At 46.7% G+C, this 23,792-nt stretch overlaps 1 protein-coding gene across 1 annotated transcript in view; it reads right to left on the bottom strand.

The window, feature by feature from the left end:
* Positions 1-23,792, bottom strand: part of LPCAT2 (lysophosphatidylcholine acyltransferase 2) — a 324,634-nt gene that overhangs the window by 158,799 nt on the left and 142,043 nt on the right. Inside the window, exon 5 of the mRNA XM_078671525.1 lies at positions 1,770-1,830. Within this exon, the coding sequence (XP_078527651.1) occupies positions 1,770-1,830 (61 nt within the window). The remainder of the gene's footprint in view (positions 1-1,769; positions 1,831-23,792) is intronic.

Below are 23,792 nucleotides of genomic sequence, written 5' to 3'. Positions count from 1 at the left end.
CGCCGGCCTTTGAGGAGGCAGAAGTGGAGGAGTCTGAGCCGGAACCCCAGGTTGTGGTTTTGGAGGCCGGGGAGGCGGAGGCGGTGGAGGAGGAGGCGGAGGTGGTGGAGGCAGAGGCGGAGGCAGAGGCGGAGGCTGAGGCAGAGTCTTCCTAGGAGGCAGTGGCGGAGGAGTAGGAGGCGTAGGAGTCCTGGGCCTAGAGGGCGAATAGGTCTGTGAATAATCAGATTCCGGTGACCTAAGCAATCTCCTCTTCTTACAAGAAGGCCTCGAGGAGGATGCTCTGGAGGCAGACCTCTTTGCGGACGAGCGCTGCCGCCGCCACCGCGACCAGGAACTCGCCGATGAAGATGATAGACTAACTACCGAGGCACTGGACACCGTCCTGGGCCGTGACTGTCTCCTCGACATCGATTTTTCTCTCCTTGACGTCGACCTCTATGACTTCCCTGTTCTCGACGTCGATCTTCCAGATGTCGACAAACTCCTCGATGTCTAATGTCTTCTCCTCGACGTCGACTTGTCTCTCCTTGACGCCGACCTTCGCGTCGACGTTGACGGCGAACGGCGGTGTCGCCTCGAAGGCGAGCGCCTTCGCCTTCAGGACACATCACAACGTCGATGGTGTTTTAATGCCGGTGAAGTCCTCGACGTCTACCTCGTCCGAGGTCTCGACGTCCTACCCCTCAACGTCGAACGGTGACGCCACTTCGACTCAGAGCCCTGGGTCGACAGGGAGCATATGGCGGTCATACCTCTCAACGCCGACGTCGAAGCCGCCAATGTCGAAGCCATCAACGTTGCCCAGGACCGGTGCCTTTTCTGGGCTTTTTCTTGACTGGGGAGCTCCCCCAGAGGCCGATGCACAGGCAGAGGATGATGGGAGAGTACCTCCATGCCCAGAAGTCCCACCTGGTTCTTGGTGTCTCCTCTGCTCTATGCCTTGGAGACAAATTTTCTCCCTGTCACGCAGGGTCCTCCTGGAGAAAGTGTGTCAGATTTCACAGGAGTCAGGGACATGGGTGGAGGGGAGGAAGAGTATACATAGTCTGTGGGGGTCAGATTTAGCCTTCTTCCTACCACATTCAGTGCACTTGTTGAACAAAGCTGGCATTTTTGACAAAAAGAGGTGGCAAAACTGGCTAAAAAAAACAGCAACTGGAAGAGTAAGACCCCAGACGTCGAGTGAAACACTCAAAACACTAGAAAAGTGCCAAAAATTGAAGTAATACCCAAAAAGGTAGAGCTCAATGCTCCAGGGTCCTGCTAGAAGGAGCCGGAAAAAAGAACTGAAAGTAAAAGGCCTTTGGCTGTGCATCCTGGGATACCGAGGGTCTCTGTAGAGTTCCTTAAAGGCACGGTATCCCTTTTCCAGACACATAATGGCAGCCTATGGAGGCTTGTCTGTCCAACCCTTCCTTTCTATCATTTCAAAGGATTTTTGTGAAGGGGAGTTTATGTGTGAAACTTAACAAAATGTGTGAATTTTGACATTATTTGGCTATCCTTTTTCCCTTCCAGATGAAGTGCTGGCCAATGTAGCCTTATAGTTTTAGGCTGCATTATTTGTCTTTGATTTTCTCTTAAGTGTTTATGCAGGACTGCAGAGGAAGGCAACTTAAGAGACTATTTCGTTTGCTCTGGGGTCCCCGGACATGGCGGGACTATTCACAAGATTATGACTAAACACAGAGATCTCCTACTACAGAACTTTCATATTCTGTTGCACATAAACTTGACCCAACTAACCAGTATTATGAAAATCTCACCTTGTTTGAAAGTTATGAGACAGGAGCGGTTTGTACAGGTGCCTTCTGGAAAAAGAAGTATCTAGGACAAAAAAAGATATAGTAAGAATACCAATCCAAACTGGGATATGTAAAATGACCCCACACAGAACCCAATTTAAATGAATGAGAGCAGGATGTAATAGATGATTAGATTGACAATGACAGGGTTTGTTTAGTTTTCTGAAGCAATGTACTTGTACTCATTTTACCTACACAGGAAGCAAGGATTAGGTAAGGAAGAGCAATGTCAGTCTATCACAGCTCTGGTAAAAATCTGTATCAATGGAGGCCTTCAGTTAAAAAGATGTTATTACTCATATGAAATGCAGTACAAGAGATTTAGCATTCACACAGCATTGATATTAGCATCCTAGTTCTTCTCTCTCTGCATCCTCTATGTCAACTCCCCATCCTTAAACCAACCACTCACCTCGCTTCAGTTGTCATTCCTTTAAATCCTATTTGTTTGCTTCAAATGGGTCCCGGGGCCTATATAGGTGCCACTACTGTGTGCTTTCAATTGGATTCGCACTTGTCCATGCCCCCAGATGCACAGCCCCAAAAGCATATAGACAGGCAGTGTGCAGTTTCCTAGACTTGGGATCTTATTAATGGATAGAGTTCTATCACAGTATAGGGAGAATGGGAGGCTCAGTGACGAACATGCGGCTAAATAGAGTTGTTAATAGAAAGGGCATTACTAATGATAAGTAACTTGTCTTTTAAAAGAGACTTCTGGCTGCAGATTACTCACCTTCTAAATGGATACCAAAAGCAGTACCTGTTTAGATGTGGGTGGGTCTGTGAGTGGACTCAAACCAAAAAAGTCCTGCAGGACCGGGCGGGCAAACTGACCCTCTCCACAAACCAGACTGCTAAGACAATAGTGCTTCCTGAATATGTGGCAGTATGCCCAAGATGCTGTCTGGCAGATGTCTAGGACAGGGGCTCCAGGTACTAATGCAGTGGTAGCAGTGTTGGCCCTGGTAGACTGAGCATGCAGTCCTTCTGGGGGCTGCCTCTTACCCAATGCGTAGCAAATCCTAATGCAGAGCACTGTCAGCAGGACATTGTTCTCTTCTTGCCTATTTCATGCCAGGTTGTAGGATGTTAGTCAAAACATTGGTTTAGACCTCTATGGTGGGGAGTTTGATAAGAACTTAGGCTCTCCTATGCACATGTAGGAAGCAGATTCCTCTGTGGTGAGTCGTGGAAGAGGAAAAAAGGGCTACCTCTGGAGAAGTGTTGATGCCACTATCCTTATGCAAGTCATCGCACCAACTGTCATCAAAGCAGGACTGAGTGAACTCATCAAAGTCATCAGAATCTATGCCAAAAGTGGAGTGTGCAACATCAGCCGAGGTCAGACCGATGATGACTCGACGTCTGTTCCTTCTCCTCCTGTGTCAACAGAGTCAGCATGAGTGTCGAGGACCCAGGGCCAGCACATTTCTGTGGGTCAGAAGTTGAGCCGGAGGCAAAACAGGCTCTGAGAGTCCAACTGGTGCAGAAGGCAAACCTGCCAGATCATTCTTTACCGGAAGAAGAGGAAACAAAACTTACAAGATATTTGGGGTGTTCGAAAATGATCTTGATCTCTATGTGTTTAAACGGAGCTCTGTCCTATACAATCCAAAGACCATGGACTGCAGACCATAGGGATGAGTGCCCCATTAGAAGAAGAGGAATAGGTAGTCACTGTGATAGGGATGTAGAGCATAAAAGGGGGCCATTGGCGAACTCTATGAACCACCAAAGAAGACATTACAACATTTCTTTACAAATTACTGTTTTTGGGCCCAGTTTCTACATCCTGAATGAAATTCTGAGCCAAATGGGACTAGAGGACTGCAGGAAAGAGTTCCTTTTTGCATGGTTACCCCCTACTTTTTGCCTGACATCTGATGCTACCTGAATTGCTGTGCCCTGGGTCCCTGCCAATCAGGTTACCAGGGCCTGTGTTCTTTCCCAAAACTGTACCTTTGTACCCACGATTGGCACATCTCTGGCCACAGGTAAGCCCCTTGTAAAAGGTATCATGGGTGCCAAGAGCAATCCAGACGTCTTACTAGACGCACAATACAGGGAGGCCTTATCGGGGCGCATTTTGCAGTATTTTATGGAGAACAGTGGCACCGCGTCCTCCCCGCGGGTGGAGTGGGACGCCTTCAAGGTAGTCACCCGGGGTAATTGCCTAGGCATGCAGGCAGGACTGCGCAAGCAGGTCGAGAAAGACCTGATGACAGTGGAGACTGTCCTCATGAAGCACGAGCAGGAGGCGGTGGGGGGTGATGACACACCACTGGTGACGACGAGGGAAGAACACGCTCGGCTACTGGATCGGTTGAAGAATCTCAATTATGCCGCACATTCGGCACGTACTCACCACACAGGGGACAAGCCGGGCAGACTGCTCTCTTGGTTGATACGGCGAGACACCCAAACGGCCCCGGTCCTTTTCATCCGTACACCTGGGGGCATGGAGGTCTATACACAGAGGGACATACACGAGACGTTCACGACCCACTATACATCTCTGTATGGCTCCCGCTTGCAGGTTACCGATGACGACATAGCGGAGTATCTATCACCACTGCGCCTGCCTTCGGCAACCGACGCTCAAGGGGGGGGAATTAGGAGCGACACTTACGGAGGAAGAGCTACGTGCCGTTATATATTCTCTCTCCAATGGCAAAACACCGGGTCCAGATGGACTATCGGCGGAATTTTATAAAGCCTACTCTACCATTCTAATACCCGAATTGCTTCGGATGTATGGTGCAGCTATAGAAGATGCCATACTTCCACCATCCCTGAATGAAGCGAATGTGATCTCTCTACTGAAGCCGGGCAGGGATGCACTCGACTTGGGATCGTATAGACCACTTGCACTGCTCAACACGGATTATAAAATCCTTGCGGCAGCGCTGGCTCAGAGGTTGGCGCCCTTGGTCCCTACCCTGGTACACGCAGACCAGAACGGCTTTGTACCAACTCGTAGCACTGCCTATAACATCCGACGGCTGTTTCGGGTTCAACGATACGCCGCATCTAGATGGCCCCGCTCGGGTTGCGTGATCCTCGACCTGGAAAAGGCGTTTGACTCGGTGGAGTGGCCCTATTTATTGCGGGTGTTAGAGAAATTTGGCCTCGGGGATGCATATATTCAAATGGTGGAGCTGCTGTACCACGCACCTGAGGTACGAATTCGTACGGGGAGGCTGCTCTCCGGTAGTGTGCGGATTCGCAGAGGCACTAGACAGGGTTGCCCCCTGTCCCCACTGATATTTGTGCTTATGATGGAACCTCTAGCGGAGCAACTCTGAGTTTCCGAAGAAGATTGGGGTATTCCACTGGCGGACGGGGTGTATTCGGTGTCCCTGTACGCTGACGATTTGTTGCTCTATGTCAGGGACTTGACATGCATGCCACGCACTCTCACTGACATCTTCAGGACGTTCGGTGACATGTCGGGTTTGCGCGTGAATTGGGTGAAGTCCGGAGTGTATTCGTTTTCAGCTGACATGCCGGAGTGCGATGTCGAGGTAATGGGGGAGAGGCTCATATGGTACCAGACTGTCTTCCGATATTTGGGGATCCGAATTTACCGCGACCCGATAGATTTACTAGAGGGCAACCTGGTCAGGGCCATCTCGGCGCTGTCGGCTCAGGTCACATTCTGGAACTCTCTCCCGTTAAATGTCCCAGCCCGAGTCACACTCACGAAAATGATTGTACTTCCGAAATTGCTGTACTATTATGCGACTCTGCCGGTGTACGTCCCAACCCGGATCTTTCGTGAACTTGACTCCCTAACCAGACGCCTAATTTGGAACAAGGGGCGCCCTCGGGTGGTGTTGAAAACCCTCTATGCGGCGGCAGAAGCTGGTGGATTGGCAGTCCCTAACCAGGAATTGTATTATTTAGTGGCACAACTGCAATGGGTCACATACTGGCTTAGTGGCAGGAACTTAAACGATCTGGCCACAATGGATTCGGTGCTGACTGTGACACAGATACATGTGCTGTTCCATCCTTTAGCCAAGGGCCGCTGCCCCGACCAGATACACGTAGCGGTGGCGAGGAAATGCTTTGTGAGGAGCCTTAAAATCACGAATTCTATAAAACCCTATGCCCCAAATCTGCCACTCTTGGGTACCCCTTGGGAGGGGGGGAACACTGACGGAGGCCGCACTGACCTGCTGGACGGCTGTGGACCTGGAAGGATTGGGAGACCTGTATGAGGAGGGTGCTCTTCTCTCCTTCGAAACCCTGGCAGCTAATACTGACTTGCCGCCAGGACAATTTTTGGTTCACGCAAAACTCCTTTACATACTGACGAGGGCCTGGGGCGACCTCTCTGAGGAGCTGCCAACGCACCTATTGGTGCAATATCTGCAAGTGATGAGAAAACTGTTCCCACGTAGTGCACTGGCTCGCCCAAGCGCTGCACTACCACATGCAATTTTCGTCTCAAAAACTGAGAGACAAGTGGAAGGCGGACAGAGGTCACGACTGGTCCGATAAGCAGTGGGCAATGGTACTAGCTGGGGCGGGCAATGGTCCGCGAAACTCACGGTTTAGGTTAATCCAATATTATATAGTGCACCGGGCATATTTGACTCCGGATAAACTGAATCGCTATTTCGGCCTCACCACCTCGGCGTGCCCCAGGTGTGGACTATTGGATGCGAACCTGTTGCATGTCCTCTGGGGGTGCCCTTCCCTCTGTAGCTACTGGGTAGCGATATCGACCTCATTATCGGCAGCGACGGGGGGCTCCCTGCCGCACACGTGGGAAGCTTGTCTTCTGGAACTATTTCGGCGAACGAAACAAACGAAAGCTCAGGAGCGATTCTGGGACCTGGGACTGATAACAGCGAAGCGCCTCATTACCAAGCGCTGGAAGAATAGTGCCCCCCCCCCCGAGCGATAGACTGGCGCAATTCCTTTAATAACTGGGCCAGGGCGGAGAGCGTGGCGCTACATAGAGAAGAAACGGCGGGGCTTCGCATGTACCCTATAGCACAGGACTGGGACGCCACCCTGTCCGCACATCACCAATCGTGTCAGCAACTGGGCATTGCTTAGACGCCAGACTGACGTCGATTACTCTGTTGCCTGCGACTTCCCTACGAACCCCACCTTGCTCCCCCCGCAGAGCCCCTTCTCCCTTCCCCCCTTCCTTTCCTTCCCCCCCTCCCTGCTGTCCTCCCCCATTGCCCTTGTTCTCGATCTGCCCCCCCCATCTGCTCCGCGCTGGCCTTCCGCCCCCCCCCCCCCGACACTTTCCCTATAGGCAATTCCGCTCAACCCCTGCGTTGGTATCACACCGGACACACTTGCTTCCACCGCCTCACACCGCCTTTCCATAGAGTGGTGCATGTACACGTATACTCTGCTCATCAGTAGGTATTAGGTCTCCTGTTTCTATGTCTCTATGATTTGTTAAATATTGTCACTCATTGTTTTCTTGAGTTTAAAGTAAGATTTGAATATGTATAGTACCAAGAGTATATGTGTGAAACTTTGCAATTGCCTGTATGATGTATCGAGTGCTCTCACTATGCCACTCCGGAGAAGAGATATGTAGAAGCAGACGATAGTTCCTGTGGATTAGCAACCGCTGTTGCTTCTGTTATCTGTTGAAATATGGACAGTATTTGTAACTATTGCCAAGTAGACTAATTTGATTTGTTATTAAGTCAGGTGTGACTGTTTTTTTTTTTTACAATATGCATGTCCAAGAGAACGGACATGACACATGTCCAATTGAGTTCCCTAGTCACTGTATAAGCACTGTCTAATGGCTTACTGTCTGCTTTTTGAACCAATACAAATATTCAAACAAAAAAAATGGGTGCCAAGAGCAATGTGACCAGGGAAGGCTTCCAAGGGCTGCAGCGCCAATTGTGCCACCCTTAGAGGCCCTGTACCTTAACACCCACACACTGCCATTGCAGGCTGCATGTTTTGGTACAGAGAAAAGTGAAGACTCGACATGGCACACATCCCTATGTTCTAAGTCTACAACCCACTGCCTGAGGACTAGGTAAGCCACCCCTCAAGCAGGGTGCACGAGCTCACAGGTGAGAGTATAGTGGCATGAACCCTGTACCCCTACAGGGTCTATGTCTTTACTGCACTTACAATGTCTAAGAATGGACTAAGACTATATTGTCTAGGAGTTAGTTGTTACGAACTCCACAGCTCCATAATGGCTTCACTAAAAACTGGGACGTTTGGTAGCAGACGTCTCAGCACATTATACCCACACTGATGCCGGTGTGGGATTTAATGTAAAATGCACTCAGAGGGCATCCGAGAGATGCCCCCTGAAAAAAAACAGCCCTGGTGTGGTTTCTGAATGGCTGCCCACCATTTGCCACCACCAGACAGGTTTCTGGACCCCTGGGTAGAGAGCCTCTGCTCTCTGGGTCCAGAAACAAAGCCCATACTGGGCAGAGGTGTCATGGCTCCTACCCCAGGATGGGCTGGGTCCACAAAGGGGAAAGTTCAAAGGCCTGCCTCTTATGGAAGCTGTTCCTGCCTTTCGCTGACCCCAACAACTGGCTCCCACCGGTTCTGCCCCCCCCACTTTGGGCGGGGGGGGGGGAAATCGGCAGGAAAACCAAGCTAGGAAAAGAGGTATGCCCACCTTTGCCAATCTCACCCCTCAGGTGGGGGAGGCAATGTGAAGCACATCTATCAGTCCCCTCAATCTTGAAGATGAGGGGACCCAGCCAGTTAGGGAGAGGCTCATGCCCCCTCCTACTGGAGTGTGGCAAAACAGGGGGTGTACCCACACCAAAGATGGGACCCATTGGTTCCGACCTGCCTGCCCCTTTTAATGCCCCATATATATGGAATATAGCGGCAACACTGAACTGTAGTGTAGTTCCTATTTCCCTTATAGGCTCTACGCATTGGAATAATATACACTATAGTTTTTTGCAAAGGACTGAGGTCAGTATGCCTCCATCGGGTATATTAAACTTAATTACTTGTGTGCCAGCTAACTCAGAGGTCACTAGAAGCTTCTCGAATAAACAAGAAGGGAGTAGTTTCTGACAACCGCATAAACAGGACAACTTAGTTTCCCTTAGAATCCGAACAGTCTCAGAATCGTGGAAACAAAAGATAACCGTTTCACCTAGTCAATCGTGCATGCTTAATTTCTTCAGAGTTTCACAAAAATAGATGGACGGGCGTTTCAATAAAAGGATTTATTGAACAGTCTTATTTCTCGTGCAAGAGATATGAGCTGTTACAATCGCAAGACAGTATGCACAATATAATACATACAGTGTGAGCAGTAAGAGGAAGAAATACTGCAATCGCATGGTCTTTTAGCTATGACATATATTCATTTAAACATACATAAATAACACAGGCTAAAATGTGAATACTCGTCTGGTGCAATAGTTCTACCCCAGTGTACATAACCTAAGTGTAGTACGAGGTAAGAAGTAGGTGCTGTTTTCTATAGTATAGTTAGCTATAGTTTTGTACTGCCAAGAGTCCCTCTAGTTTCTAGTTTGCTCCATACCTTAGAATGAGAAAGGTGGTAATCTCTGTCCGGATCTCAATCCCTAACACCCAGTGAAGGGAGTCAGGACACTGGAAGCTGGATTCTCTGCGAGCAGAATGACTGCATCTGGTCAGTGCATCAGGCGGGGACTCTAATTCCTTCCTAACTTGCTGTGGCGAGCCATATCGAGTAATGTAGCCGAGACGTGGTTTGCCATGGTAAGTGAAAGTATATTTATACCTGAAAGGTGCCTAGGATTGCTAGCATTGATGTAAAGTCGGGCAGAGGAAGAAGTCATGAATGAACCCCTAAGGAATAGTTGTTCATGCATAATAAATGAGTTCTTGGAGAAATCAATAATCCAAGCAGGTAAAGTCCCAATGGCTTAAGGGTCTGGTTTCGAAGAACTCGTTGTGACATGGGATGGACGGATGTAGGTGACCATGCCTGTATTTGGATAGCATGACTGATGCCTAAATAAGGACTGGGATTCTATGCCTAAATAAGGGAAATTTGAGTTGTGCCCATATAAGGGCATGATTCTGGAAACCTATGTATGGGTATCTAAATCGAAACACAACAGAACCTTGCCTCCTGAGATTCGAGGAAGAAAGAAGAAGGACCGAAGAGCAGTACTGACCCTGGAAGAAGAGGACACCTACTGCTTTGGCCCGACTTTAACCTGTGTACTTCAATGAACCCCGGCAAGTCCAGCAGCCAGCAACTAACAGGGCACGGAGGACCTGCCCTGTACTCATCTAACAGGCCTGGTCTCCCATGAGCACTGGATTGGCTGAAGCCACGACTCATCCCCAGAATCCTGATACAGGTGGCTTCGCGATTCTGCACCACTCTGAACTGGACGCCCACGGCCAGAGTTTGAGTGGCCCAACACCATGAGGAGGTCTCCCCAGTGAGCCTGACCTGGGATCTGGCAATCCGCGACCTCCTTCAAGCTTCAATAAGACACCTGCAGCCTCAGCCTGAAGGGTTCCCCCAATGCCAAAAGGCAACCCTGCACCCGATGCCCCACAGCCTTGGGTGGCCCAACCAACAGTGTCCAGGCATCCCCCAGGAACCCAACTTACCTCTCCATCCGGTGGTCACCTTCAGGAAGCCTCCCTACCTGAGCATGCAACATATTTACCCAATCGAAGGCCTCCATTGGAATCCACAGGGTCCCCAAGGTCTTCTTGGCACACTACACCAAGCCGCACCTGTACCGCAGGTGGTGCAGCTCCTGTGCCATTTGTAGACCCCTGCAGTGCTGACCTTAAACCCAGGAGCTTTGCTCCCACAGCCAAGTGGCCTTCTAGTAAGCAGTCCCTAACCAAAGACCCCCTTAGCCCCATTGGCAAATATTGGGCACCTGTACTGTGTACCCGGCAGCCCCAGTGGTTATGCAACTTGAGTGCCTACCTAGACCTTGGTCCTAACCCCCAAAACTCCAGCTCGTGAGTCAAGTACTTACCTGTGAAACCGATAACATTGGTCCCTAGGGGAAAAAAATGTTTATGTGTTTTTGTCCCTAAAAATGTTGTGTTGAACTGATGTTTGTATGGAGAAAAAGTAACTACAATGCAAATATTTAAAAGTCTTACTTATTGAATATTGTGAGATCCCTGGCGTGGTATCTAGGCATACCACCCCGTATATTCGATATAATCTAAAAGTAATCAAGAAGTATTCCAAAAGTAGTTACTGTGTAATTTAAACTGCTTTTTGAACCAATACCAACCTGTAACAAGTGCAATTTCAACTACATATCCTTGTTAAGTCTTGCATTTGAGAGTATAGTTTACTTACTTGTGCAAAGTCCTGCTTTGTTCTAAAAATAAAACATAAGTATACTTTTTTTAAACGTACCTAATTGGTCTGGATTCAGTCTCTACATGTGCCATCAGTCTGGTTTGACTGAATACAATAATTGCTTAACACACCTTTTGGATAAGCCTAACTGCACGCCCACACTACCACAAAGAGAGCTGTTAGTACTAATTTAGCCTCGGCTATACCTTTGGGGATCCACTGGACTGTGCACACTACACCTTACTTTGGTATAGTATATACAGAGCCAGCTTTCTACAAGAACCATCATCCAAAGTGAAGCCCTAGGTACGAAATTGAAGCATACTGCCTTCAATTCACTTCTATGATGCCACCACATGAAAGTTGCAGAAACTTAAAAATATTTCCATGCCTGAAACACACTTTTTTAATTTGAAAATACGTTTTTACTAACGTTTTCACAAACAAAAGAGTCATCAGCAAGTGAAAAAAATCACTGAAGCAAACTTGAGGTGGCAGCATACATATGTAGACAACAACTGTTGTGGCAAGCAGAAGTTAGAAGTATTGATGCATTAGCTGACTTCCTGCAAAATATCAAACGTTATAATACTAGCATGCTTTTGAGGAGGGTCAACATAAATAAACACATTACCTTTTCTCTGAGTGTGAAAGAGGAAAAAAGGGCAATTCCCTCACCTTCTGTCATGGTGACAATACGGTCCAGAGTTAGAAATGTTTGAAAATGTGAGATTCACAGAGGAATCTATCACTATATATACACTACCTTGAACTTATGAAACAGAACCAGTAAAGAACTTTGCTGGTTAATGAGAAGTCTCAGATGATAAAGAGCATTAGTATTGCAAACCAGAAGGGGGTGCTCCTGACAGGCAATGAGTACCTCAGCTAAAAATAGTGAGTCATCTGCATATAAGAGAATAATTATATCCTTTGAAGATGAAGTCTGCCAACCCCCACTATGGCCCTCATTACAAGCAGCCTGGTTATTTGCAATATGTGCTGTAACTTCTGTTACCCCCCATATTTCACAATTATGGGTTTTGAGAAAAACATTGGCAGGTCAAACTTGTTGGTATTTGTCGAAAGAAAAATGTCCAGTATTTACAGGAACATGAGACATTTGGTGCGATAATCACCAAAAGCAGCATGCTTTCCCCCTAAAAGTCATAACTGGCTGTTGTTTATCACACATGATAAATTTCAACTCAGCAGCGTTGGATTTTATCACTTGTGATAAAAGCTATATAATTTACCAGGCCACTAGTAATGAGGACACAAGACAACCTTTTTAAACACGGTGGGGCAGTGGTTCTTAACTAGTAATCTGCAGCCCTTGGTGGTCCGCAAAGCATGCTCAGAAGGTCAGTGACTTAAAAAAATTAAATATGAACAGATAATCAATTCAGTTCAAGGAAGCTTTATTCTATTGTAAAAGCAATCATAAAAGCATACAAACAATTCATTCAAAACTAATTTCTTAAAAACCGTAATAATAGCATTATACAAGATCAAGTTAAAAAAGAAATTACAATATGAATACTAAAATTTCAGACATCGTACTGTGCAAAGTAAACATTCAGATAATCATAGATTTCCTCTGACGGAGAACTTTTTTCAGAAAGGATAACATTCTCAGAACAGAGTTGCATCGGCTAGTAACTGTAAAAGTAACAGTGCCTGGCGACATTGTCGTAATCCAGATCTCTGTAAAAAAAGGGACTAAAAACATCTGCCTATCACTAGAGTAAAACTTGCAAAATAAGATGATATGAATCGTGGACTGGGGGAAATGGAATCACAAGGGCAGAGTTGAAGATCATGTGACCAATCGTTCATAACAGGGAAAGTAACTAAAGTATGGAATGTTCCCAACCTAAAGCGGGTTAATAAAAATCTATCATGGGCTCCTGGGACGAGAGACAAATAGGGTTGAATATTAAAAGTTGTTAAAATTAATTGATGATTAAGGACCGAGGGCTTTAAAATCTCTATTGTAATTCTCTGGGTATCAAGCAGCGTTAAACACTCTTTTCTCAGGTCCTTTCTGGATACTATTTAAATGCAAGAGGGATTTGTATAATAATGTAACTGGCCCAAATCTTTAAAAAAGTTGTGCACATATCTCAGCCAGGGAATCTTCATGGCTCCTTCCAATTTCAATATGTCTGAAATGATGTCTCTGTTTAAGCTAGTCTGTGGTTTTGTCCACAGGCTGTGCCATAATAGCACAGGCACAATCCTAATAGAGTCAGTAATGAACTGAATACCCAGTTCATCATGGCAGACACATCCTGAAGCACTTTTCGGTACAGCTAAAATGTATTTAAGAAAGGAGTTCTCAACTATCTGTATAGGGGAAAGATCTGCAAACCCTCATATTCCACTCCCGTAAAGTGCAGCAGAAACACATTTAGCCTTATATACTTTAATTAGTTCTGCTGGTGGTCGCTTGCCAAGCTTCCTGGCGAAGATAGTGAGTGCAGATGTAGAGCGTAAAAAGGCTAGTCATTCTGGGAAAAAAGGATGCCCAGATAGGAGAATTTTTTTTGTATCCTTGATCCTTTTGCCTTCAATAAAAATATCTTTGTTAATCCAGAAGCCTGTGCCACAGCGCATGATAAAGGTTTTAGTGTAATTGACCCTTAGACCAAGGTCTTTCATAAAAAGGGTAAAGCTGTTCACGACTCGCTGTAACCCCACCTGAGTATGTGCCATTAAGACAGCGTCGTCAGCATATAGTAGGGCTGGTATTGGACGACCGTTAACCTGAGGAAAGTCCTGGTTACCTTTACATAGGGCTTCTTCCAGCCCGTTTATATATAAATTAAAAAGAAAAGGGGCCAGGACACAGCCCTGCCTCACACCACTCTTAATCGGGAAGGCGGCTGTACACTCGCCCTTTACCCCATACTGTACGCGTGCCTTGGCATCGGAATAAAAACTTTTCAGAAAATAAATAATATTTACATCAACCCCCAGGTCTCCCAACAAATTACATAATTTCGAGTGGACCACACACTCAAAAGCGGCTGAGAGGTCCACAAAGGCTAAAAACAAATTCCCTTTCTTGGCCCTGGTGTATTTGCCCACCAATAAGGAGAGAATCAGACCCTGTTCTATTGTCCCTAGTCCGGCTCTAAATCCGTATTGCAGGTCGGATAAAATTGAGTTAGCATCAGCTCAGTCGAGTAAACGCTCTAACACGTCCCGGCCTGCAACCTTCGTGATGGGAGTCCAAAAGGAAAATGGTCTGCAACAACCCGGATCATTCCGGTCTCCTTTTTTAAATATAGGAACAATTACAGACTCAACCCAGGTCGATAAGGGTCCAGAACTACAACTTGCGTTGAGGACCTGGACAAGAAGAGGCCCCCACAGAGATGTGATTGATTTAAACAGATCAATGGGGACCCCGTCTGGTCCAGGAGCCTTTCCGCCCCGGCCGGCATGTAAAGCCCTTTCGAGCTCCTCCAGGGTGAAAGCTAAGGAGATAGACTGAAAAGAATCACTAAGAATTTGAGTTCCTACAGAGGTTTCAGCTCCTCCATATACCGGAGTAAAATGCTCTATCCACCAGGTTTCCGGGATAGCTGACTCTATAGTAGGGTTAGTATCGCTGGATAAAAAAGTGTTCAGATTGCCTTCCAGAAACCTGCGCTGTCATTGTTTACTGAGGCTAAATAGAGAGCCTCCCAAGTCTCGTCCCTAAGTATGTTCTTCCTGTCTTTCAGGACTTGATTATAGGCTTGTCTAGCTCGCTTTACTTCTGAAGCGATCCTTGGCTTCCTAATAAGTTCTTTTTTTAAAATTGTGTGTAATTTGGTACACTTTGAATCAAACCACCCCACCTGTACCCTCTTGGCCTTGTGTTGTCTACCAAGACATTCCCTGATTGCCTTGGTTACCTTCTGAAAAGACACTAATAATACCGCAGGAGGAGTGTCTTTGTTGAGGCATGTATCTATATCCGTGAGGGATTTAACAATGATTTGTTCGAGCATCTCTGTCTGGTTCACCATTGCACAGCGCAGAGAGTAACCATTAGTACTCGCGATAGATAAATTCTCTAACAGTCGATCTCTGTGGTTGGTAACTACAACATTCTTAGATGGCAGGGTGACAGACAGAGCGAGAAAAGGTCACAGAGAATTATCAGGGACATAAAAGGAGTAAAGTCTAGGAGCATAACTACTAGAGGCCAACATAAAATCAATAATGGAGTCCGAACCCCGACCACTAAAAGTTGATGTCATAGGGACAGGTGGTGAGCATAGCTCGTGAACAAAACCAAGATCAAAACTGTAAATAAGTTCATTCAGTAGATCCCCTAGAACAGTGTGATTAAAATGTAGGGGGCAAGCGCCATCTTCACATAAAGCCCCACAAAGGTTAGTCCCAGCATTAACACACACAGTGCAATTAAAATCCCCCACCAACAGTAGCATGATATCTTTCCTATTGCTTTTGCTTAGCAGGCTCAATGATGGATGACATTACAACGTATGCTTTTACCACGCATGCCTTTACAACGCGGTATTTAAAACGCATGCCTTTACAACACATAGCGCTTTGGGGTGCTGGATAGTGAATAGTTTAATTTACTATTCCAACTCCAGTCCCCGTGGATAGTAGGGAAGGTGTTGGATAGTAAATTAAATCTATTCCCTATCCTAGAGCACCCCCCAACGCAATGCGTTGTAATGGTTTGCGTTGTAAAAGTTGCGTCGTAAAGGCACTGCATGGTAAAATTTGCCTTGTAAAGGATGTTTGTAAAGGATGTTTCCCCTCAATGATTTATGCATGTTCTTAAATACAGCGCACTGTTGCCCTGGTGATATATTATTATAAATATTCACCATAGCTAAAGTAAATGTTGAATCAAAGTCCAGGACAAGAAGTTGGTGATAAGAATCAATAGCAAGCTCAGTAATCAATTTCAGGTTTAGAGTGTTCGACACATACACGCACAAGCCACCCTTTGCTCTGCCACTCCGGGATTCCACAGCAGGGATGTGGTACGCCCTATTCCAGTTTAAATGGATGGCTTCTTCAGCCCAGGTCTCCTGAAAACAAAGGACTTCATAGTGGCGAACAAAGTTCCACTATAATTGAACATTCAATTTAGAGCCAATACCAGCGTTGTTCCACGATACAATTCGACAGACCTATTTCTCTTCAACAGGTGCAAGAGGTACAGGGGAAATTACGACAATCAGAGTAATAGTAGTGTGTACAGATTGGACTACAACGTTACAGCTATTGATTTTACTGTGTACGGGCTCGTTACCAGGGTCATGGGTCAAAGTGACTTTCTTGTCGTTCAGACTCTGTAAATCACCACTTCCACACCGTCCCTTAGATTTAAAACAGGACACGTAGTTAAGTCAATCATTGGCCTCCAAACCGCTAAAAATGGTTAGAAGTTGGTAGGTAGTGGCTAAACGGTCTCATTTCCCAATGTCTCTCTGGGGCACGATTAAAATCTATATTCAGAGCAGGTTCTAAAGGACGATAAAAATATCCTAAAGGTAGGATGTTTATGTCGTGTGGGGTAACCGGCCCATTCTGCCCCCTCTCTATAATTGTACGTACCAGGTGTGAAGCCCTGAAAGTTATAACTACACAGGCTTCTCTTAACTATTTTGGGGAGGGGCCGACCCAACCAAACCTGCGGATCATTTTAAATTCCGCAAAGAGACATTCCTTCAGGCCGGTCCTGGAAGTCAAAAAGTGGAGAGCCTTGTTCCTTAAAGTAGACCAATGTTCAAAAACATTAGTAGCCAGTTGTGGAACATTGGTCAGAATCACCGTGTATGGTGTTGCTTCAGGGGGTAAATTTAAGTTTTGTGAGGGATCATAAGCAGTATCGTGATATTCCTGCTGATTTTTGTCAATAATGATAACGTCAGAGCTTCCCCCTTTCTTCCCCCCTACAATTTCCCTACTCTCAGAGCAGTAGGGGCGATTGGTAACTATAGCAGAATTCACGGTCTTATTCCTCGATTGTTCTACGATTAGCCCATTAGAGGTTGAGCCCATAGAAGACTCTTTCCCTATGCCAGATAGTGTATGAGCTACTGGTTTAGAGGAAGCGGGCTGTACCAGTTGATGGGTACCTTGTGCCAGCTTTGCTATCTTTGATAACCGGGATTCTATAATGGAGATTTTTACATGGATGGGTTCCAAAGCAGTTACCGAGATGGACTTCAATTTGCCCCAAAAAGCATCGTCCTGTAATAAATTTACGTTAGTAGCTGTTTCTGTCTGCTTATTTGGACTACCCATCTCGCTTACACCCTCTGCCAGTTTCCTTTTCTTCCCCTTCGAGCAGATAGCGTTCTTGCCCTGCTTGGGGGTATTTTTTCTTTTGGCCTTAGTAGAGGTAGAGGGAAGTTCCGAATTGTGAATATGTGGACGTTTACATTTAGCCTTTTGGCCTCTCGTTGTGACAGTATGTCTAATCGGGCTATATTCAGGAGATATTAGGGAAACGGGGTTCTCAGGAGAATCTGTTACAGTTAGTAGTGGGGGACAGGTAGCAGTTTCATGGGGTAAAGGAGACACATTATTAGAGTCTAAACTTGGTGCCCTAAGGTTAGGGGTGAGGGAGAGTCTGCTCTGAGGGCGTGACGGTTCGAATGACAACCTCCATTCGGTAAGTTGAATTTCTCGAACAAGAACAGACTCAGCCCTCACCAGAAAGGCATCAAGTGTCCCCACCACGGTCCTGCCCTTCTCTTTATTCATACTGGAGAATACTTCTTACTGGAACCCCAGCCCTATACTGCAAATTTGGCGACTTCCTGGAGATTGAAAAACCACCCTATATTATGTGCTAAAGAGGACAAGCTAACAGGCCACAGATACAATTAGACATTCAAATGAATAACCATAAAGTAAATAAGTATGTCAACAGTAAACCAAAGTTCTAGGGTACAATTTTGAAATAAATCGGCAAGTTAACTGAGATAACCCACTGGCTGGAGCAAGTTGAACGATCTTATAGCACAATGCAGTGCAAACAAAGTCCCCCTTTTATTCAAAGGGAAAGAGACAGCTTACTTCGTGTCCGAGATGAAAATGTTAAGGGGGTGGCCCAGCCCTGCCTAAGCCTGCTGCTGACGGGCGCAGACGGGCGCACCCTTGGCCCGGGCTTCGCCCGGCACGTCCAGCGCTGCGAGGTAGAGGCTGCGCTTTATGCGCCGAGCTGACAAGTGCCTCCCCCTCGTCAACAGGACACGCAACAGCTGCGGGGAACCACGTTGCACCCTGGGCTTTGTAGTCCTAAGGGTGATGGTGCAGCAGTCAGCAGCAGGGCAGAGACTCCGGGGCGAGCGTTGGCAAAAATCGGAGCCCACAAGGAGAGTCAGCGTGTCTTTTCCAGAGATGAAAGGGCGATTACAGGGACCCGCACTGCGGGGGTAGAGGCTGCACTTTATGTGCCGAGCTGACAAGTGCCTCCCCCTCGTCAACAGGACACGCAACAGCTGCGGGGAACCACGTTGCACCCTGGGCTTTGTAGTCCTAAGGGTGATGGTGCAGCAGTCAGCAGCAGGGCAGAGACTCCGGGGTGAGCGTTGGCAAAAATCGGAGCCCACAAGGAGAGTCAGCGTGTCTTTTCCAGAGATGAAAGGGCGATTACAGGGACCCGCACTGCGGGGGTAGAGGCTGCACTTTATGCGCCGAGCTGACAAGTGCCTCCCCCTCGTCAGCAGGACCCGCAACAGCTGCGGGGAACCACGTTGCACCCTGGGCTTTGTAGTCCTAAGGGTGATGGTGCAGCAGTCAGCAGCAGGGCAGAGCCTCCGGGGTGAGCGTTGGCGAAAATCAGAGCCCACAAGGAGCGTCAGCGTGACTTTTCCAGAGATGAAAGGGCGATTACAGGGACCCGCGCTGCGGGGGTAGAGGCTGCGCTTTATGCGCCGAGCTGACAAGTGCCTCCCCCTCGTCAGCAGGACCCGCAACAGCTGCGGGGAACCATGTTGCACCCTGGGCTTTGTAGTCCTAAGGGTGATGGTGCAGCAGTCAGCAGCAGGGCAGAGCCTCCGGGGCGAGCGTTGGTGAAAATCGGAGCCCACAAGGAGAGACAGTGTGTCTTTTCCAAAGATGAAAGGGCGATTACAGGGACCCGCGCTGCGGGGGGTAGAGGTAGCGCTTTATGCGCCGAGCTGACAAGTGCCTCCCCCTCATCAGCAGGACCTGCAACAGCTGCGGGGAACCACGTTGCACCCTGGGCTTTGTAGTCCTAAGGGTGATGGTGCAGCAGTCAGCAGCAGGGCAGAGCCTCCGGGGCAAGCGTTGGCGAAAATCGGAGCCCACAAGGAGAGTCAGCGTGTCTTTTCCAGAGATGAAAGGGCGATTACAGGAATAAGGAGTCAATCGGTCACAATTGCTGCACCGATACGTTCATGTTCAATGATATATATAAAGAAGCAAAATGTAAACTTGAAATGTTTAAAACGTTCTGTAAATGTGAAGAAATGTAAAATTGGAAGATGAAAATTAAGATAGAATCCTCATATTGATTTGTGGGAGCACTGCAAGTGCATCAATCATAATACAGTATGGACAATGAGTGACCTCAATAAAATTTAAGAAAGCTCAAACCTTCCTATTAGTATACATTTTTTATATTGGTTTGTGAATTAAATTAAATATTTTATTACTTGCGTATTTGTTTGAAGAATGCCTTTTCTGTATTCAGTGGGGGTCCCTGAATTCAGTAATGATTAAGCAGGGGTCCACAGAAGTAAAACGTTTTAAAACCACAGCTGTAGGGTCAGTGCACAGGTCTCAGGGTAGAGATCTGTGTTCAGAATGATGGTTGACAATGGCAATTCTAAAGAAATGACGTTGCTCTTCCTTGATCAGAAAATATAATCTATCTTTTTCAATATCTACAGAAGTGATTCAACTCCTTATCTGCATTGCTCACAGTATCAAAGATAGAGCTCTTATGCATAAAGAATCTACCCAGAGGAACTGAAGCAAGTCAAAAAGATGGAATATTGCTGTGATATCCTTGGTCTTTTTGTTAACAATGAGCTACCAAAAGTAGGCCCGCTGTGTTTGTTGTGTCCACTGGCCTAGCAAGATCTCTGCTCACAGTGGTTTCTTAGTCTCTTCCAGAGGCTCTGGAGATGGCCTTGGAAATCTTGGATGATATGCAGGTGGAACTGAAGGAAGTTTTAGACCATACCCTTCCTTGATAAACCTGAATACCCACTGATCCGGAGTAATATACATCCAACAAAAGAAACATTTGCGATGCAATAGGTATCACATTCGTGTGATTTTGAGCTATTGGCATCGTAAATTACAATGGCCTTTATATATATGTTTTGAAATCCTGTAAGCAACGACTAGAAGTACAAAGTGTTTATAAATAAATGCCATTGTCATTTGATTGGAATAACAAGCAGAAAATTACAACAGCAGCTTTCCATATGGTGATAGAGTTAACCAGTTAAGTTGGAAGAAACTTAGTTAGGGTTAATACTGCTATGTTGGGTGATTAAAAAATGGTGGTAGATCAGGATTGCAAAGCGTTGTAAAATGTTGTGAGGTCCGCATGCAAATGCCCTGTAGGAGGATCGAGGGGTGGGGTTTTGTGAAGTTGTTGTTAGATTTTTTTTTTATTGATTTTTAATACAGTTGGGCAAAATCAGAGTACATGACTGGTTCAGGCATTTATTTTCAATTGTTTCGTTGTCAATTATCAGCCTTTCAGTTTGTGTAAATAGGTAGATTAGATCCTCATTACGGCAAGATGTATCTTTTTTTTAAATCTTTTTATTATAATCAAGGCACAAGTTGATCAGACAGTATGTACAAACATTGTATCCAGACGTCAACATTTTTATGACAATTTGCATATGGATAGTGCACACAGTATAGCAGATGACAATATTCCACTCATTAATTTCACGTCTCCCCGCCATTTTCTTCATCAGAATCCTCCTCCGCCCGCACCCTCGGTGGCTCAAAGATGCATCCTCTGAATTTAATCGATGCCCCCCAAACTCTGCTCCACTTTTGAGGACAGCCTCGATTGACAAACACCGCCTTCTCAGCCACCATAGCTGCGTCCATATCTGTTGGTGGCTCTTCTGCACCCTATTTTTGTGCGATGTTGCGCTTTGCAACCATTATCTCCAATGGGGCCCAAACCTGTGCTGGGCTAGTAAGATCATTTGGTTCCCAAACATTTAGCAAGCATCTCTTGGGTTCTGGCACTAGTGACACTTCCTCTGCTTGTGATATTGTTCTCATCACCTTTACCCAATACTCCATGATCTTCGGACACTGCCACACGGTATGGTAGAATGTACCCTCATCCCTGCATCGCCTCAGGCAGTATGGGTGCGATTTTGTCCCTATTTTACAAAGGGTGAGCCTTGTATAGTAGGTTCTATGTAGAATTTCGAGATGCACTAGTTTGAGTTTTGAGGGTATTCCCACCTCCCCCGGGAAGTCAGTGCCTCTTGCCATTTGGAGTCTTCGAATTCCCCCACTTCCCAGGACCACTTTTCCCCGAGTGCCACGTGTGGATCAGGTAAGTTGTTGACTAATTTTCGATAGGTGAGGGAAGTAGCCCGTTTGAGCATACAATCCTTCAGCAGTCTGTCCTCTGGGTGGTGGCCTCTGGGACATCGATACCGGATGGTATGGCAGCTTGCAGCGCATTTTTTATCTGCATAGATCTAAATATTTCTGAGGGCGCTAGCTCGTACTAAGTTTTAAGACGTTCAAATGCAATTACATCCCCCTTTGTGCCACATCTCACCCACCGTGGATATAACAATTGCGTCCCACTGAGCAAATCCCTTATAATTCCTAAGGCTACCCAATCATTGTGTATCCCAAAGAGGAGTAAGTTGGGTTAGAACTCCCTGCCATCCTAATTTAGGATGTGCCCCGTGCCATATGATGACCGTCTGCTTAGTGTGTCCGAGAACAGTGGGGGCTCGCTTCTTATTATAAAGTGCAGACATCATGCCCTCCACCCCTAATCCATGCCTGTCTGCTTTGAATGCATGGTCAGTTTGTGGGGCATGTATCCGTTGATTGACAACCTTCAGCTGGGCCGCCCAATAATATAATTGTATGTTTGGGAGTGCTATTTCGACATCATACCACCCTTTAACCAATTTGACCTGCGCTATGCATGCCGGTTTGCTCCCCCACAACAGACCGGAAACCTGAGCCACTGTCTTTTTGAAGTAGCCTGGTGGCACTGGGAAGGGCGTATTTTCAATGTGTACAGGAATCGACGGAGCGCCATCATTTTAAAAAGTGCAGGGTCAGTGGTAATGTGCCCCAGTGTACTGCATCCCTTTTTAAAAGTTCCAGGGGAGGTACGAGATTTCTTTTAAAGAATTTATCAGTCAGCCGTGATATATATACCCAAATATTTGAATGCATCCTCCGTGATCTGCAGTGGACAGTCCTTTGAGAGTTGAGGTGGTGAGCCATGAAGTACAAATAAGATCGATTTGGACCAGTTTATGGTGTACCCAGATGCCCGACCACAACGTTCACATATATTTAGGAGTACCAGAATGGATCGTCTAGGGGAGGCCATGTACAATAATAAGTCATCCGCATACAGCGAGATGGGGTCTTCCCACCCTTCCGCCCATCTAATTCCCTGGATCATTGGCTCCCATCTAATCCATGCTGCTAACGGCTCCAGCACTAGGGCAAAGAGCAGTTAGTGAAAAGTCTTGGGATATAGGACATTTAGCCGTCACATACGCCAACGGTTTCGTATATAATAGATGTATCCATGGGCAGAACTTAGGGCCAAAGCCCCCAGGTGAGTTAGCACAGTGAACAAGAAGGGCCACTCGACCATATTGAACGCCATTCTAGCGTCCAAGGAAAGCAGAACGGCTGGTTCCTGAAGATATGGTATTCAGGCCATCACTCCATGCAAACGCCTCAAGTTCAGCGCTGTATTTCTGCTTGGCATGAAACCGGACTAGTCTGGATGTATCAGGGTCGTTAGGTGTGGGGTCAGTCTTATTGCAAGGATTTTAGCCTCTGCATTGATTAAGGATATGGGCCGATACGAGGTACATTCTTCAGGGGGCTTTCCAGGCTTTGGAATCGTCACTATAGTGGCTAGTCGCTGATCTGGTGGGAGTTCACCTTTTTGCAGGCTATCACAGTACATATTTAGCAGGTGTGGGGCTTTTGGCCCTGCCGTCTTTTTATAAAGTTCTATGGGTATACCATTAGGTCGCACCACCTTCCCAGATTGCAGTGAGCCGATCGCCACTTGCAGCTCTTCAGCCGTAAGATCGGCCTCAAGTGTAAGGGCCACCTCCAGTGTGAGCTTGGGCAAAGCAATATCTTTTATGGACGTTAGCGCCTCTTCCATAGTCCTCGCTGACAGTGATGTGTAAACCTGTTGAAAGTGTTGCGCTAACGTGTGCACTATTGTCTGCGGGTCAGTCACCACCTGATTGTCCCTCGTTCAGGGTTGTGCTATCCACTTTTTCTCTTCCTCCCTTTTATCGAGCCATGCCAGAATTTTTCCGGCCTTATCGCCGGTTTCATATATCTTTTGTCGTGTGGCTGACAGTTGCAATTTAGTTGCCTCCCTACGATTTCCCCTATGCTCTGGTTGTTTAAGACGCAAGCATTGGGCCGTA

This window comes from Lissotriton helveticus, chromosome 12 (assembly GCF_964261635.1).
Source record: "Lissotriton helveticus chromosome 12, aLisHel1.1, whole genome shotgun sequence".
In the NCBI taxonomy this organism is placed as follows: Eukaryota; Metazoa; Chordata; class Amphibia; order Caudata; family Salamandridae; genus Lissotriton; species Lissotriton helveticus.
The sequence above is the reverse complement of the archived record's forward strand: the minus strand, read 5'-3'. Positions and strand labels throughout refer to the sequence as shown.